Source organism: Felis catus, chromosome B1 (assembly GCF_018350175.1).
Source record: "Felis catus isolate Fca126 chromosome B1, F.catus_Fca126_mat1.0, whole genome shotgun sequence".
Taxonomy (NCBI): Eukaryota; Metazoa; Chordata; class Mammalia; order Carnivora; family Felidae; genus Felis; species Felis catus.
Window position 1 is genome coordinate 76,103,488 of NC_058371.1, and position 16,409 is coordinate 76,119,896.

General features: G+C 40.1%; 1 protein-coding gene across 1 annotated transcript; it reads right to left on the minus strand.

Annotated features, from left to right (window-relative positions):
* Positions 1–4,426: 4,426 nt before the first annotated feature.
* PRSS48 (serine protease 48) lies at positions 4,427–9,621 on the minus strand. Its single transcript, XM_045056728.1, is given in 7 exon segments — positions 4,427–4,572; positions 4,575–4,701; positions 6,786–6,952; positions 7,859–7,964; positions 7,966–8,125; positions 9,339–9,369; positions 9,372–9,621. Coding segments are annotated over 7 exon segments (987 nt in total).
* Positions 9,622–16,409: the final 6,788 nt, after the last annotated feature.

Genomic DNA, 16,409 nt, shown 5'->3' on the forward strand with positions numbered 1-16,409 from the left:
GAATCCCAAGCAGGATCCACACTGTCAGCACAGAGCCTGATGAAAGGAATCCATGAAGTGTGAGATCGTGACCTGAGCTGAAATCAAGAGTTGGATGCTTAACCGACTGAGCCACCCAGGCACCCTGTGCTTTAAAAGCATTTGGAACAAAATGTATGTAGTTAGTTTGAGCCTTTTTTTGAAATACAGTCATAAGAATTATGTACAATATCTTAAAGAGTCCTGAATACATTACAGACTTTCTGTTTAAAAGGAGAACAATTTCCTGTCGATTAACAAAAAATTTTTTTTTGATATTTATTCATTTTTTTCAAGAGAGTACTAGCAGGGGAGGGATAGACACACACACACACACACACACACACACACACACACACACACACACACACTCACACACTCACACACTCACACTCACAGGATCTGAAGCAGGCTCCAGGCTCTGAGTTGTCAGCGCAGTCTGATGGGGGCTTGAACTCATGAGCCATGAGGTCATGACCTAAGCCAAAGTCAGATGCTTAACTGACTGAGCCACCCAAGGGCCCCTCCCTGTCCATTTTTTAAAAATAGCTTTAATGAGATATGATTCACGCACCATATAGCCCCCCCATTTCCTATTAATTTTTTTTTTTTATTTTTTTTTTCAGCGTTTATTTATTTTTGGGACAGAGAGAGACAGAGCATGAACGGGGGAGGGGCAGAGAGAGAGGGAGACACAGAATCGGAAACAGGCTCCAGGCTCTGAGCCATCAGCCCAGAGCCTGACGCGGGGCTCGAACTCACGGACCGTGAGATCGTGACCTGGCTGAAGTTGGACGCTTAACCGACTGTGCCACCCAGGCGCCCCTCCTATTAATTTTTAAAACCACTTATTAGGGTCCTTTCCATACCTCCTTTTTTTTTTTTAATGTTTATTTATCTTGAGAGAGAGAGAGCACATGAGCAGGAGAGGGACAGAGAGAATCCCAAGCAGGCTCCATGCTGCTATCTCAGCCCCACACGGGGCTCGATACTCTGAACCATGAGATAATGACCTGACCCGAAATCCAGAGTCAGATGCTTAACAGACTAGGCCACCCAGGTGCCCCACTACCTCCTTTTCTTAATGAATGGACAGAAATAAGTGGATTAAGGTTTATGAAAGAAGGGTATTCCAGGTATAGAGGACAGGTAAGATAAGGCCTTGAGGTAGAAGTGGGATGAAGTATTGAGAAGAACAGTGGTCTGGGTAAGAAGGAAAAAAAAATAATAGGAAGTTAAGTAGGTGTCTTAATGATGAATTATAAAGTAGATGGTAAGAAACTCAGGATTGTGTTTTTCTTAACCTTGGTTGGTGGGGCTCTGTTGAAAGGGTAATGCAGATAGAGAATAGGGATAACCCACAGCCTTAAGGGAATCAAACCTTCTTCACTGATGTTCCAGGGTACTGTATGTAGCCCTCTAGTGTTTTGCTCATTAGTACATTGCTATCAGATTCTCATTCTCTCTGCTTCTTGTCTAACTCTGCAACCACCTGACTACCCTCTCTACCATTGTAGCCCCCTCATGGTTTCTGTATACTCCCATGAGCTGTGGTATGGGATTTTCTATTCTTTCATCATTCCCCTGCTCTTAGCCCTCCAGTCCCTTCTCACTGCACTGAGAATAAAACTCGGAGTCCTTACTGGGGCCTTCCAGGCTCTGTAGGACTTGCCCTCAGCACACTCTCTGGTCTCAGTTCATATTCTTCTCGCTCTTTGCTCACAGTGTTCCAGTGGTGACCTCTTTGTTCTTCCTCACACACATCTAGCATACTTCCAGCTCCAAACCTTTGTATTTGCCATTTACTCTACCTGGAATGTTCTTTCTCAGGTTGTTGTTGTTTTTTCTGTCCTCCTTTATGCAGGCCTCTGTGTAATGTCAACTTTTTAGATTTCCCTGGCCCCCTATCTAAAGTGAAATCCAGCCCCAACAGATCCCTTCTCCTGGTTAGTCTGAATATGCATCAGCTAGGATGTCAGCATGCACTCAGCAGTATTAAGTGCCCACTGGGTTCTAGGCACTGAGGATACTGCAGTACATTCAACACACCGAGCCTGCCTTCAAGGAGCTTACGTTCCACTGGGGGAGAGGGACAATAACCAAATGCAAAATAAATGTTTATTATAATGTCACATATAGGAAAGTCTGATAAAAATAAAAGAGAAGCAGATAGAGGTCATATGGTCGTCTTCTTTCAGTATCCCTTTCTTTCCCCTTGGATGGGCTGGTCCCTCTAAAAATTTGAAGTTTTACTTCCTGGTTCCTGAGAAAAATTGTGCCAAATCCCATGCTGTAGAACAGGTGCTTCCTGAGGGTCTGGAGAAATGATTAGGAAGTAGTATTTTGGCTTTCTTGACCTTCTTTATGTCCTTTTGCTGTGTTGTCTTGGCTCATACATTGTGTGCTTTCTCTTCCTGTTTTGATTTTAGTCTGTCCTTTCTCCTGTTTTCCTTTCTTGCCCCTTCTTTTTCTCTTGTACTTTTTTCTCAGTTGCCATTTTGCTTTGCCCTCTGTGTCATTCCAGAGGTTGTCTCACTTAAATTCTTGCCTCCAGAAACCTTTCAATTTACCTCTTTTACATGCTCTTTTCTCTCCTTTGTTTGTTATGGGTGAAGAGATGTGAGAAAGAGAACGAGGCTGAAACATTCTTTCCTTCATTCTTTAATATTTGAAAATCTGCTTTGTGTAAGACATTGTGTCAGGTTCTGGGCTACCTCCATAAACAAAATACCCAGGTTCTCAGCTGGGGAAACAAAGAGGTTGGTGATAATTATTCATTCATTCATTTATTCAATAAATATTTATTGATACTAGGATACAGTGGTTGCCAGAAACAAAAATTCTTATGTTTTGGTGAGACACACATTAAGAAGACAGTTACACAAACAATAAATTATAGCTGTGTTGAGCCCTATGAAGGAGGGTTCCATAATGCTATGAGAATATGTAATGGGTTTGTTCTGGTCAGGAGAGATGGGGACAGCTTCCTTGAGTAAAGGTTGAATTGAGATCTGAGGCATAGTAAGAATTAGCTAGGCAAAGACAATAGGGTAGAAGGATTAGCAGATGCAGAAGTCCAGGGCTAAGGTGGGGTTTGGAGCATTTGAAAAATTGAAAGGATGGAGAGCAGGGTGGAGCACTGCTGAAGAAGCAGTCTGGGTTTAGAACCTGCAGAGCTTTTGTAAGCCCTCCTAAGGGTTTCGTCTTTATTCTGTGAGCAATAAGTTGTTTTTGAAAAAGTGCTATAAGCACGGGAAAGGGGGGAGAGGAGTATTCAAAAATCTTTATTTTTTACACTGGTCTGAATGCTGTGGAGAATAAATGGGAGTTGAGCAAGGGTGTGAGAGAAAGGACGTGGGAGTGCCAGTTAGGAGCCATAGTGGCAGTCTAGAAGAGAGATGGGGTTAAGGGCTAGCAAAGATTTTAAGTGTCCAAAGCTACCCTCATTTCCTATTAAAGGTACTTATTTCTCTAAAATACTTTGTTTTGTTTTTTTCAAAAAATTGTTTTTGAAAGTTGATTCACCATGAAAGACACAGATGCAGTAAAACATAAGTTCATTCAAAGGAGAAATGAAGGATGTTATTTAAATAAGGGATGTGAATGGAATTATCCTACATAATCTAGGATAAAGGTGACTACTGAAATTGAGTGTGTAACTTAGCTCCGGGCTCCTGGAAGCCTAGGCAAAGAAGGAAATGGGATGGTTTAGCAAAAAGAAGCATGCTAGTTCAACAAGAGATGTAATCCTGCCCTTATGAAGCATGTAAAGTACTTTATTGTTGAAATAACATTAAACAACCTGGACAGGGTGCAAATTATTGAAACCTAAGACCTCGGCTCTTGAGATCATGGCATTAATCCATTTTTTTGGTAGTAGGTCACATTGGTATTTCCAAAAGTAAAACTCAGAAAAATACAGAGCTGATTTACATATGCACATTTTTTATTCCATCCCTTGCTACATAAGCAAAGTATAGAATAGTAGAGGAAGCGAGGAGTATAGACAAGATAAGAAGCCCATAATGCCAACCAGGGGCACAAAGTAAACTCTTAATGTATTTCCTTGAGGACTTTCCCTTTTGCCTTCACAGATACTTTTTCTCTTGCCTGCTTCTCCACTAGCCACTTTGTGTTCATAATTATTTATAGAAGGTATCTTTCTTGCCTTGCAAGATTCATAGGGACAAAGAATGCCATGTACAGAAGTGGCAGCCTTGTTTCTCAGCTATTCGACCTCTAAAACATACTTCCAGAGTAAAGAACCTCAAAAACAAAATCATTTGAAATTATTTTAATGAAGTAATCGAGAGTTCCCAGTGACTCTCCTGTGAGTTTTCTGCTCCTGGGGCTTAGTCTGTATGTATTCCCACCCTAGCCCTGTACTTAGAGGCTTTAGCTACACTGTCTACTCTCCTGGTAAAATGTTAGGCGCAAAGGCACAGAAGGGTCCCAGGAGAGCTAGAGAGAGCAGTACGATAAGGAACAGGAGGTCAGATCAGTCCAAATCGTTGGCACCCACGACCTCAGCTCTTGGGATAGTGGTCTTAATAATTTTTGATAGTAGATCACACTGGTGTAGACTCCAGGGAGAGATGTAGCACAGCCCGTTCCCCAGCTTACCAATCCTATCTGGATCCATACACCATTAATATGACATCACAGAGGCCCTCCAGAATCACCCTAAGGAAAGATAAAGTTCATGAGTATAGTGAAAAAGGACCTTGAAGAGGAGAGTGGTCACAAGACGTGGAGAGTTCCTTAGAATGGGGCAGTGGAACCCATGGAGCTGGAGAAATCTGGAAGGAGCTAGACTTGTTACTGTATCAGGGGAAGATCATGGAGGGAATTCTAAAATCATGGAATTTGAGATTGGCAAAGACCTTAGCTAAATTATAGCCATAGTTTCAAAATACTCATCTGTGATATAAAAGAAATTAATGTGATGAATTTTTTCCCTTAAGGTAAATTTATTTCATTTGAATGAACTGTCCTTATTATTCTATTCTTAGGTTCTTATTGCCTTTTTTTTTTTTTTTTTAGTGTTAAAGTGATCCTTTCTTATATAAAATGATAGTGATAGTAGGTGATGGTATGTCTCTCAATCTTGCTGTCTCTTTTCTAACAGCTTTATTGCAATATACTTTATATACTATACAGTTCACCCATTTAAAGTATACAATTCAGTAATTTTTAGTACATTCAAATGTTGTTCACCCTTCACCACAACCCATTTTGGAACATTTTCATCACCTCCAAGAGACCCCATACCCATTAACAGTCACCCTCATTTCCTCCCAGCCCTAGGCCAACTGGTAATCTTTCTGCCTCTGTGGATCTGCAATTTCTGGACATACTGTATAAATGGAACCATATAATATATGATGTTTTGTGTCTGTCTTCTTTCATTTAACATATTCATTTCAAGGTTCATCCTTGTTGTAGCAGATATCAATGCTCCATTCCTTTTTATGGCTTGAATAATATTCTATTATATGGATATACCACATTTTGTTTATCTAGTCATCAGTTGATAGGTATTTGGATCATTTTTTCTTTGTGGCTATTATGAATAATGCTGCAGTGAACATTCATGCAAAATTTTTTCCGTGGACATATGTTTTTATTTCTCTTGGGTGTCTACCCAGAGTGGAATTCCTGGGTAATATGGTAATTCTATATTTAACCTTTTGAAGAACTGCTAGACAATATTCCAAGGTGTATGAAGGTTCTAATTTATCCACATCCTCATCAACTCTTGGTTATTATCTACCTTGATTATAGTTATCCTGGTGGGTGTGAAACCATACACGTTCCATTGTTGTTTGATTTGAAGGTAGTGAATATACAGATAGGATATCAAGAGATACAGATATCTGTTGGCAGAGATACAGAAAAATGTGTGTGTGAGAGAGGAGAAAGAGAGGAAGAGAAAGGAAATGAAACCAAATCGTCATTCTAGGACTAAAAAATAAAATATCTGAAAGAAAAATTTCACTGGATGAACTTAACACTAAATTGTAGATGATAGGAAGAAGAGGCAATGATCTTGAATATAGATTAATTTAAAAGTATCCAATTTGAAGAGCAGAACAAGGTAAAAATAAAACAGTATCAGAGACTCTATGTGAAAATATCAAAAGGTGTTACTTACATTTTTCTATTTCAACCAGAAGAGGAAAAGAGAGAAATGAAGCCAAATATTTGAAGAAATTGCGAATGAAAAATTCTCAAGTTTTGATGAAAGCAAAAACCAAAAAAATCAGTGAATCCTAAATAGGATAAATACAAAGAAAATCATACCTAGCACATCACAAACTTCTGATAATCAAATATGAAGGTAATTTTATTGAAAAGAGCCATAGCAAAACAACACAATGCATTCATTAAGTGGAGGAAGACACAAATGATGGATGATTTCCCATTGGACACTTACGATCAGGAGACAGTGGAATGACATCTTTTAAGTGTAGAGTGAAATGTTCTTACTTGAAAAAAAAATTAAGTTGGCAATTCTGTGTCAGCCTGCTAATATATTTATAAAAATATACATGTCTGTGGAAACCCAGTAACCAATGGTTTGTGTTTGTCTAGATCAAAACTTGAAGAGATTAAATCAATCGGTAAAGGTTAAGTGACTTGTTCAGCATAACACAAGAATTATTGTCAGACCCTTTGTCTTCTAATTCCCAATCTACTGTTGTCTACAGGAAAACTTGGATCTAAATTAAGTCCTCCTTAAAAAAACGAAAAGAGTGAACCCTAACCTTGCAGCCATCCTTCTTGTTAGTTGAATGACCAGCACATATCTCATCTTCTTTGATGACTTGGTCTAACTCTGGCAACATGGAGCCAGTTGGGTTGTAGAGTTCACAGGCCTGGCAGGCAAAGATGATTATTTTTGCTTCCTGGAACGTGGAAGGGTAATCACTATCTGTAAAGACAGACAGGAATGAAAGGAAAAGCAATCTGGAAAGTGGCAAGGACAACATTCAGTTGTGATTTGTGGAAATCCCTGAATGGGAATCCAAAAGCAGAATACAATCATTTTCTTTTTTTTCTTTTTAAAAATTTTTAACATTTATTTTTGAGGGGGGCCAGGCAGAAAGAGAGGGAGACACAGAATCAGAAGCAGGCTCCAGGTTCTGAGCTGTCATCACAGCCCAACGCGGGGATCCACCTCCCAAACAGCGAGATCATGACCTGAGCCGAAGTTGGACATTCAACCAATTGAGTCTCCCAGGTGCCCCCCCACTTTCTAATCATATTCATTAGTGGAAGATTTTTTTTTTTTTGGTAAAGCTAATCTAGAACAATGAATGATTCAAAATTATTTCCATTTGTTTTAATGTTTTTCTAATATGCCAATGTGGGGGTATTCCTGGTGTTCTAAATAGAAATTCTGATACAATTTGATTAAGTAAAGATGTGAGTATTTGAAGTACTCTAAAACTTCTTGCTTTCCCTTTCTTCTACTCCCAGATCACTTCTTGTCTTCACTGGGAAAGAGTTGACACAACACTTTAAAAACAGATTTTCACAAACACTAGACTCTCCAAACTTAGATCAGGTTTGTTAACCTTTGTTTCAAAGAGGTAATTATGTGTTCAAATTGTTAGTATCTGTTCTTGCAGCTATAGCTAGACTCTAGGCAGGATATAAGAGTAAATTAAGTAAGCATATGTGAAAAAAGACATTTGAAGACTTATATATAGTATCAATAAGTTGGGGTTTATTAAAAAAAATAACTTGCTATAGTAATGGTATGCTTAAAATGCAGATGTTCTGAAGTGGGTACAAGAGGATGGTGGATAAAACCCCTTTCTCTACCCATTCTCACCTTCACTTTCCATAACCTTTCGCCATCCAGTCACCCAGCAAGAGCCTGGAAGTGTCAACCGCTTTGTAATGTGGGGCAAGCAGGTGGGCAGGATGAAAGAAGTAAAAGGTGACTCTAGAGACCAGTTTCAACAAGGTGATGTCTGCAGTTATATGTTGAAATTGGGGATGGATAATAATCTTGAATACATGATGCTTCACACTTTGGTTTGAGTGGTCTGTGTGAATTGATCCCAGCCATACCATATATAACAAAAGAATCCAGCTCCTAAGGGGAAGAGAAAGGGAGAATAAAAGTGAAGCACGCTTAGGTGCTACAGCTGGTTGAGAACAAGCTGCCTATGTGTAGCGCAAAGTCTCTAGGTGAGAAAGGATGGTAAGAGACCCTAGAATTAACCAGGCTACTTCCAGCTTGTACCAGGGCTGGTTTGTTGTTGCTTTTCTCCTTTCCTGTCTTCCTAACTATTCTTTCTTTTGTTGTCTCCTGTCTCTTGTGGTCTCCTCATATGCTTATGGCTAGAGTTTGATCCTGCATTTTCTCCCATTTTGGGGGGTTGGGGATTCTGTTCTGTGTTGTATCCCCTTTTTTCTGTATTCCATGTTTTCCTATTTTTCTCTCCTTTATTTTGATGAAGCACATTTTCCTAGGGCTTTCTGAGAAGGTGTGCATGAGAAGTAACTTTTTTTTTTGAGAGGTAACATTTTTGCTGCTTTGTAGATTTGAAAATATCTTGTTTCTGTCCCACACTTGATCAGTACTCTGCATATGGGCCGAATTCTGGATTGGAAATAATTTTCTTTCAGCATTTTGAAGTTATTGCTGTATTTCCTTTGAGCTTTCAGTATTGTCATTGAAAAGCCCTGCTGTTTTGATTTCTAAATATATAAGCTATCTGTTGTTGCATAACAAGTTACCATAAAGACTAGAGGCTTAAAAAACCAAACATTTATCTCACTGTTTCTGTGGGTCACGAATCAGGTGTGAGCCTCTGGCTTAAGATTTCTCACAAGACTCTAATCAGGGTGGGCTGCCATCATCTCAAGACTCGATTCCAGGAGGATCTGTTTCCAAACTCCCTTATGTTGGCAGGCTTCAGGTCTTCACTAGCTGTTGGCTGGAGTTGTTAGTTTCACACAGGCCTCTCCCTGCTGCTACTCACTGCGTGGCATCTTGCTTCTCTTACAGCAGTGGCTCTGAGAGACTGCTCAGATTGTGTTTGTGACCCAGAAGAACTTAAGATTCCCTGGCTGATGTTTAGGAAGTAATCTGGCACAAAGTAAGAGAAGTTTTTAATATAGTGCCTTTCTCCATCATTTCTTTCTCTACCTTTACATCCTATCCCTAGTCCAAGGTGATGTTGGATTTCCTTGTGCCTACCCCTCTTACCACTTCCATATGTCTGTTGGTACATTCATAAAGTCATTCAAGTATAGTATTTGTTGAGAACCTATCTGTGTGCTAGCCACCAGCTAGGACTCACATTTTTATGCAGTGTGCTGCTGTCAGTGTCCACTGTCACCGATGAGAGACCCTCCACAGACATGGGCCTGGTGCAAGTGCACACTGACTGGCCAATGCCCTGCAACAGCGTCATGGCCACCCACGACACGGCCTGAGTATACGGGTCATCCACACACTAGAAAAAGAAGAGAGAGGCAAGTGTGGCACACTGGGTGTCTTGTTCCTCTGGTCCTCATCTTCTCATCATCCTCAAACTCCCATCCATTCCTGGGACCCAGGTCCTCCCAGCCTCCATCCTCCATCCTGTCCCAGTTTCAAACTCAGCAGTCTAATTAGAGACCACTCATCTGACGGCAGGTCTTTCTTTTTGGGAGAAGAGCATGGGCAAGACCCTAAGAAAGACACCATATCTTTAATACATAATAATGCATCTTATGTCTGGATTCACTGAGAGGAGAGGCTTTCCACATATTTAAGTGTGTGGGATACTGAAATATTTCTCAGATTTGTGTTAAAGGCCAAATTTTTAGAAACTTTTTATAAATGTCTGCCCATTAGTGTGAATCTTGAAAATTACACACTGTCTTCTTTTAGCAGCATACATGAAACATGACTTTTACTGAAGATTCAAGGTTGTCATCAGGAATATCAAGTATATTAGGTTGCAAACACAATGATGCCTTCAGATGCTTTTGAGGATTAGGAATTGTTTTCTTTAACTGAATTGGCATTTTGCAGTGTTACCCTTTTGCTGCTTTCAGCCTACCTTGCCTTTATTTTTATTTATTTATTTGAGAAAGAGAGAGAGGAAATCTCAAGCAGGCTTTATGCCCAGTGCAGAGCCCAACATGGAACTCTATGTCACTACTGTGAGATCATGACCTGAGCTGAAATCAAGAGTTGGATGCTTAAGCGACTGAGCCACCCAGGTGCCCCGGCCTACCCTGCTTTTAAATCACTGTGGGCCAGAATAATAAGTTAACAAGCTTATTCCTGAAATCACTGACCTGCGTTTATACTTCCAGTTCCCTCTGCTTGAAATGCTCTTTTCCTAGATCCTTGTAGCTAAGTCACTCACCTCCTGCAGGGCTTTGCTCAAATGACTCCTTGGTGAAATTTCCTTGACTACCCTGTTGAAAATTACAGCACACCTCCTGCCCCTGCACTCCTGATGCCCCTTTCCTTTCATAACCTTTATGACTGTCTAACCTGCTTTAAAATTTACATATTTAAATTTTACATTACATATTATTTAATAAGTGAATTGATTATAAGCTCCATGAAGGTAAGGATCTTTATTTTGTTTACTGCTTCACACACAGTATCCCCTCAGCACTTCCTCAGGACACACTGTTCATAAGTAATATCCCAAGGGTGAAGTGACATATTGTTCTATATGATAACTTGTTGAACCAAAAACCTCTGCCTCTCCCCTCCCATGCCACCCACCCCAGAGGCTCACCCAGCAGAAGAGACAGTAGGAAGGCACTGCCAGCAGGGCCCATGTCTCTCTCGGTCCTCAGAATCAGAACTTCTTGTTTTCTGAACTCAGGCTCCCAAGGAGAGGCCAGCTGGGGAGCATCCAGGGAAGGGTGACAGGACCAGCTTCACCTCCTAGATGAATTCCTCTGGTTCACCCCCTCCTGTCCTTTGGTTTTCACCTGGTGCCAGGCACTGAAGGGGCCAGACTTCAGAAATGCAGCCACAGACCCAGAGGGAGGAGCCTGGGCAAGGGGCTGGGGGGGGGGGGTGGTGGTGCTGAGGCGCCTCCTGTGTCCAGGGAGAGCAGGAGGTCTGTGGTTCCTGCTTGTGGGTTGGAGGATAGGAGCGGGGGAAGGATATAGTAGCTATCTGCACAGGGCAGGTTGGAAGGGATTAGAAGGAACAGGACCCCTTCTCTAGCAAGGGAATAGAAGATGGACAGGATTCTTTAAAAGCAAGAAATGGGAAAGAGGAAATTAACCCAGTACCTGGATAATTTTTCCTAATTTTGTTTTCATCTTTGTCAACAGTGTTAACCATAGAATATAGGGTAAATCATACCTTCTGGGAAATAGACTAAGAGATTTGTGTGCCGGGAGTTTATTGGAGACTGGTCTCAGGATGAACACCTTGTTGTGGGGTGGGGGTGGGGGATGGAAACAGGATTGGGCAGAGAGAGAGTTAATTGTAATTCACTTGCATATAGGCCACAGCCAATCCCACAAGTTGCTCTGGAGCTGGGATGGCTCTTCAGAGATGTCTTGAATGGAGACAAGAAGGTTGGGCCTTTGGACTTATGCATGATTGGATGTAGACTGCCTGCAAGGAATGGGAATTACCTCAGGTGAAGTGCCTCTGTTGGCATTTCTTGGGATAGGACTTAGCTGTGAACTAGGAGCAGTCAACCTTCCTGGTTGTTAGGAGAATGCATACTTTAGTTCTGAAAGGTGATCTGGGTGGGAGGGAACAGCACCTTCTACAGAATTCTCTGTGCCCTTTTATGTTTTTGGTACCAGTTGTTTGTAGGGTACTAGGTCTGTGGAGGTGGAATTCAACAAACTATTGAAGCATGTTATTGCTTTCTTATAGCTCAGACTATTTGGGAGGATTGAAAGAAACACATGAATAATTAAATAATAGAAGACCAGAAAATGTAGCTATTTTGGTAAGGTTTATTCAGTTACAACCAACAAGACTCACTTAAACTAGCTTAAGCAAAGAGGGGATTACTTTAAACATATTGTTATTGGCTGAAATGTGTATTCCCCCAAATTCATGCATTGAAGCCCTATCCCCTGATACCTCAGAATGTGACCATTGAAGATGGTGTCTTTAAAGAAGTAATTAAGGAAATGAGGTCATTAGGGTAGCTTTAATCCAAGATGACTGGTGTCCTTATATAAAGAGGAAATTTGGACACAGACATATACAAAGAGAAAAATGGCTGTCTACAAGGAAGCTTGGAATAGATCCTTCCCTCTTGTCTTTTAGGAGGATCCAACCCTGTTGACACCTTGAACCCTGAGAAAACAAATTTGTTTTTTAAGCCCCCCACTCTGTGGTACTTTGTTATGGCAGCCCTCACAAACAGACATCTGTGGAACAATAAGGAGGAGACTAACAAGGACATCTGGAGCTATCACAGGACAGACCTGGAGACCAGAGCAGGAAGGGAGCTCTGGATTCATGATGGCTCAAGGGCTCATAACGAGAGTTCAGGGTCTTTACTTCTTTTCCTATGCCATTAGTATGGCCCAAGCACAGTCCATGCCTTTTCTTTCTATCCACTGAAAGCAGCCCAAGTTTTCCCTTATTTTCAGCCCAGATTCCCAAGGACTTGAACACATTATCTTGTCTTACTGAGACATAGTTTCATGGCTAATTGTCTTTGGAGTCAGTGCCCTTATACATGTAGTGGGGAAGATGAGGATGCAGAAATGTGACCAGCTAAGCAGCAGAGACTGTTGTGGTGGGACACATGCCAGACTCACTGTATCTCAGGGTATTCCAATTTACTTTATGGTGTTTACAGGACATTTTTATTTAGTCAGCCTATTTAAGTATAGCTTTTTACAGAGTCAGATCTCAGTTTGAGGTTTGCCTTTAAGTCATGTTTGGAATAAAGGTGGTCATTTTGCAAAGACATCAAAGCTCTGGACACATCTTTCTGTTGATTTATCAAAGGAACAAGAATTTGACCAGATACTCCTTTTCCACTGAGAGTCTTGTGCTTGCCCTATATCTTTGGACTTTTATGTCCCTGGATAAATCTGAAGTCACTGGTTAATACTCTTCAGAATTAGTTGGATTGCTTACAGATCTCTTCTTTTTCCTTTTGTTTAAGTGTTTCATTAAAAAAAAGTTTTATTTTGATTCTTGTTTAGTTAGAAATAAGCTTTATTGATAGTAACTAAGACACCAACCCTTTCCTCTGAAAATTGAAAGTAAAAAGAAAGAAGTAGTTATCTGCTTTTCCTGTCCAGACGGTAGTTTAGAATACAAAAATGGGCCTAGTTGATAAGAGGGAGGAATTCCAGCTCATAAGCGTTCTTGGACTGATGGAATTCGAATACCACCACTTGCAGCCCCTCATGAGACAATTGATTCAGGGGATGATCATCAGTAGTTGAAAGTTTTGGATGAGAGGTTGATGGAGTACTCAAGCTGTTACCATTTTAATCATTTGAATCAATCTTCGCATCATGAAAGTAGGAAAAGGCTGACATGAATCTCTTGATGTGACAAAGTACGAAGCAATAGCCAATGAAGTATTCATATCAAAAAAAGGGAAACCTGTGTTTCTTTTTTTTTTTTTTTTTTTTTTTTTTTTTTTTTTTTTTTATAACATTTTTTTTTTTTTTTAATATTTATTTATTTTTGGGACGGAGAGAGCCAGAGCATGAACGGGGGAGGGGCAGAGAGAGAGGGAGACACAGAATCGGAAACAGGCTCCGGGCTCTGAGCCATCAGCCCAGAGCCCGACGCGGGGCTCGAACTCACGGACCGCGAGATCGTGACCTGGCTGAAGTCGGACGCTTAACCGACTGCGCCACCCAGGCGCCCCTGGAAACCTGTGTTTCTAAAGTTACTTCCACTTATAACACATACAGAGGATAAGAAAATAAGTTTAATTATAACACAAGTTTATAGTCAAGTGCAGAACGTGGGACATTTTATAAAACTGATGTGTTTTCTATAGTAAGCCAATGGTATAGAGGGTAAAAAGGGATGGAAATTCCTCTAGATGAAAATAAACTTAAGAGACATAAACATGTGTAGCCCTTGTTTGGTTTGTAACAAACCAACTCTAAAAAGACATCTTGATGCAATCAAGGCCATTTGATAATCAACTGGGTAATTAGATGGTATCAAGGAATTATTACTAATCTTGATAGATGTATTAATGGCATTGAGTTATTTAAGAAAATGACCTCGGGGCGCCTGGGTGGCTCAGTCGGTTGAGTGTCCGACTTCGGCTCAGGTCACGATCTCACGGTTCGTGAGTTCGAGCCCTGCGTCAGGCTCTGGGCTGATGGCTCAGAGCCTGGAGCCTGCTTCCGATTCTGTGTCTCCCTCTCTCTCTGCCTCTCCCCCATTCATGCTCTGTCTCTCTCTGTCTCAAAAATAAATAAACATTAAAAAAAATTAAAAAAAAAAAAGAAAATGACCTCTTTTTCACTTTTTCTCTTTGTTCCTATTTATATGAATTGAGGTATAATTGACCTACAATATTATATTAGTTTCAAGGGTACAACATAGCGATGTGACATTTCTACACATTGCAGAATGGCCACCACAGTAAGTCTAGTTGCCATCTGTCATCTTATGAAATTAACACAATATTATTGACTATTTTCTGTGCTTTATGTTACATCCTCATGACTTATTTATTTTACAACTGGAAGTTTATACTTCTTAATCTTTTTCACTCATTCTGCTCCCTTCCCATCCAAACTCTCCTCCTCCCTGGCTACTGCCAATCAGTTTTCTGATCTATGAGTCTGAGTTTAGTTTAGTTTTGTTTGTGTGTTTGTGGTCTTTTTTTTAATTAAAATTTTTTTTAAATGTTTATTTTTGAGAGAGAGAGAGAGACAGAGAACGTGAGTGGGGAAGGGGCAGAGAGAGAGGCAGACACAGAATCCGAAGCAGGCTCCAGTCTCTGAGCTGTCAGCTCAGAGCATGATTTGGGGCTCGAACTCACAAACCACGAGGTCATGACCTGAACCGAAGTCTGATGCTCGACCAACTGAGCCACCCAGGCGCCCCTTGTGTGTTTGTTTTTTAGATTCCACATATAAATGAAATCATGTGGTATTTGTCTTTTTCTTTGTCTGACTTTTATCGATTAGCATAATACCTTAAAAGTTTATCCATGTTGTCATAAATGGCAGGATTTCTTTTTTTTATGGCTGAGTAGTATTCCATTGTGTATATACAGATACCATATCTTCTTTATCCATTTATCCATCAGTGAACATTTAGGTTGTTTCCATATCTTGGCTGTTGTACCTAATGCTGCAGTGAACATAGGGATGCATGTGTCTTTTCAAATTAGTGTTTTTGTTTTCTTCATATAGATACCCAGTAGCAGAATTGCTGGATCATATGGTAATTCTATTTTTAATTTTTTAAGGAACCTCCATAGTGTTTTCCATAGTGACTGTACCAGTTTACATTCCCACTAGCAGTGCACAACAGTTCCCTTTTGTTCACATCCTCATCATCACTTGTTATTTTTTCTCTTTTTGATTCTAGTCATTCTTAGAGGCAGGAGGTGATATCTCATTGTGGTTGTGATTTGATGGTGAGTGATGTTGAGCATCTTTTTATGTGCCCTTTGACTGTCTGTATGTTTTCTTTGGTAAAATGTTCAGGTCCTCTGACAATTTTTAAATTGAATTGTTTGGGTTTTTGTTGTTGTTAATTATTGAGTTTTTAAAGTTCTTTATATATTTTTTATATTGACCCCTTATCAGATACATGATTTGCAAATATCTCCTCCCATTCAGTAGGTTGCTTTTTTGCTTTGTTGATGGTTTCCTTTGCTGTGGAGAAGCTTTTTACTTTGATGTAGTGTTGTTTTCTTTTTGTTTCCCTTACTTTTGAAGTGACATCCAAAAAAATACTGCTAAGACTGATGTCAAGGAACCTACCATCTGTGTTTTCTTCTAGGAGTTTTATGATTTCAGGTCCTACATTCGAGTCTCTGATCCAGTTTTGGATATGGTGTAAGAGTTGTTATGGAGTTAATTTTTGGTTATGATATAAGATACTGGTTCAGTTTCATTCTTTTGCATACAGTTGTCCAGTTTTCCCAGCATTGTGTATTGAAGAGATTGTTCTTTTCTCATTATATATTCATGCTTCCTTTGTTGTAAATGACCATATATTCATGGGTTTATTTCTGGGTTCTCTGTTGATCTGTGTGTCTGTTTTTATACCAGTACCATACTGTTCTGATTACCATAGCTTTGTAGTATAGTTTGAAATCAGAGTGTGTGGTACCTCTGGCTTTGTTTTTCTTTTTCAAGATTGTTCTGGTTATTTGGGGGTCTTTTGTGGTTCCATACCCATTTTAGAAGTTATTCTATTTTTGCAAAAAATGCCA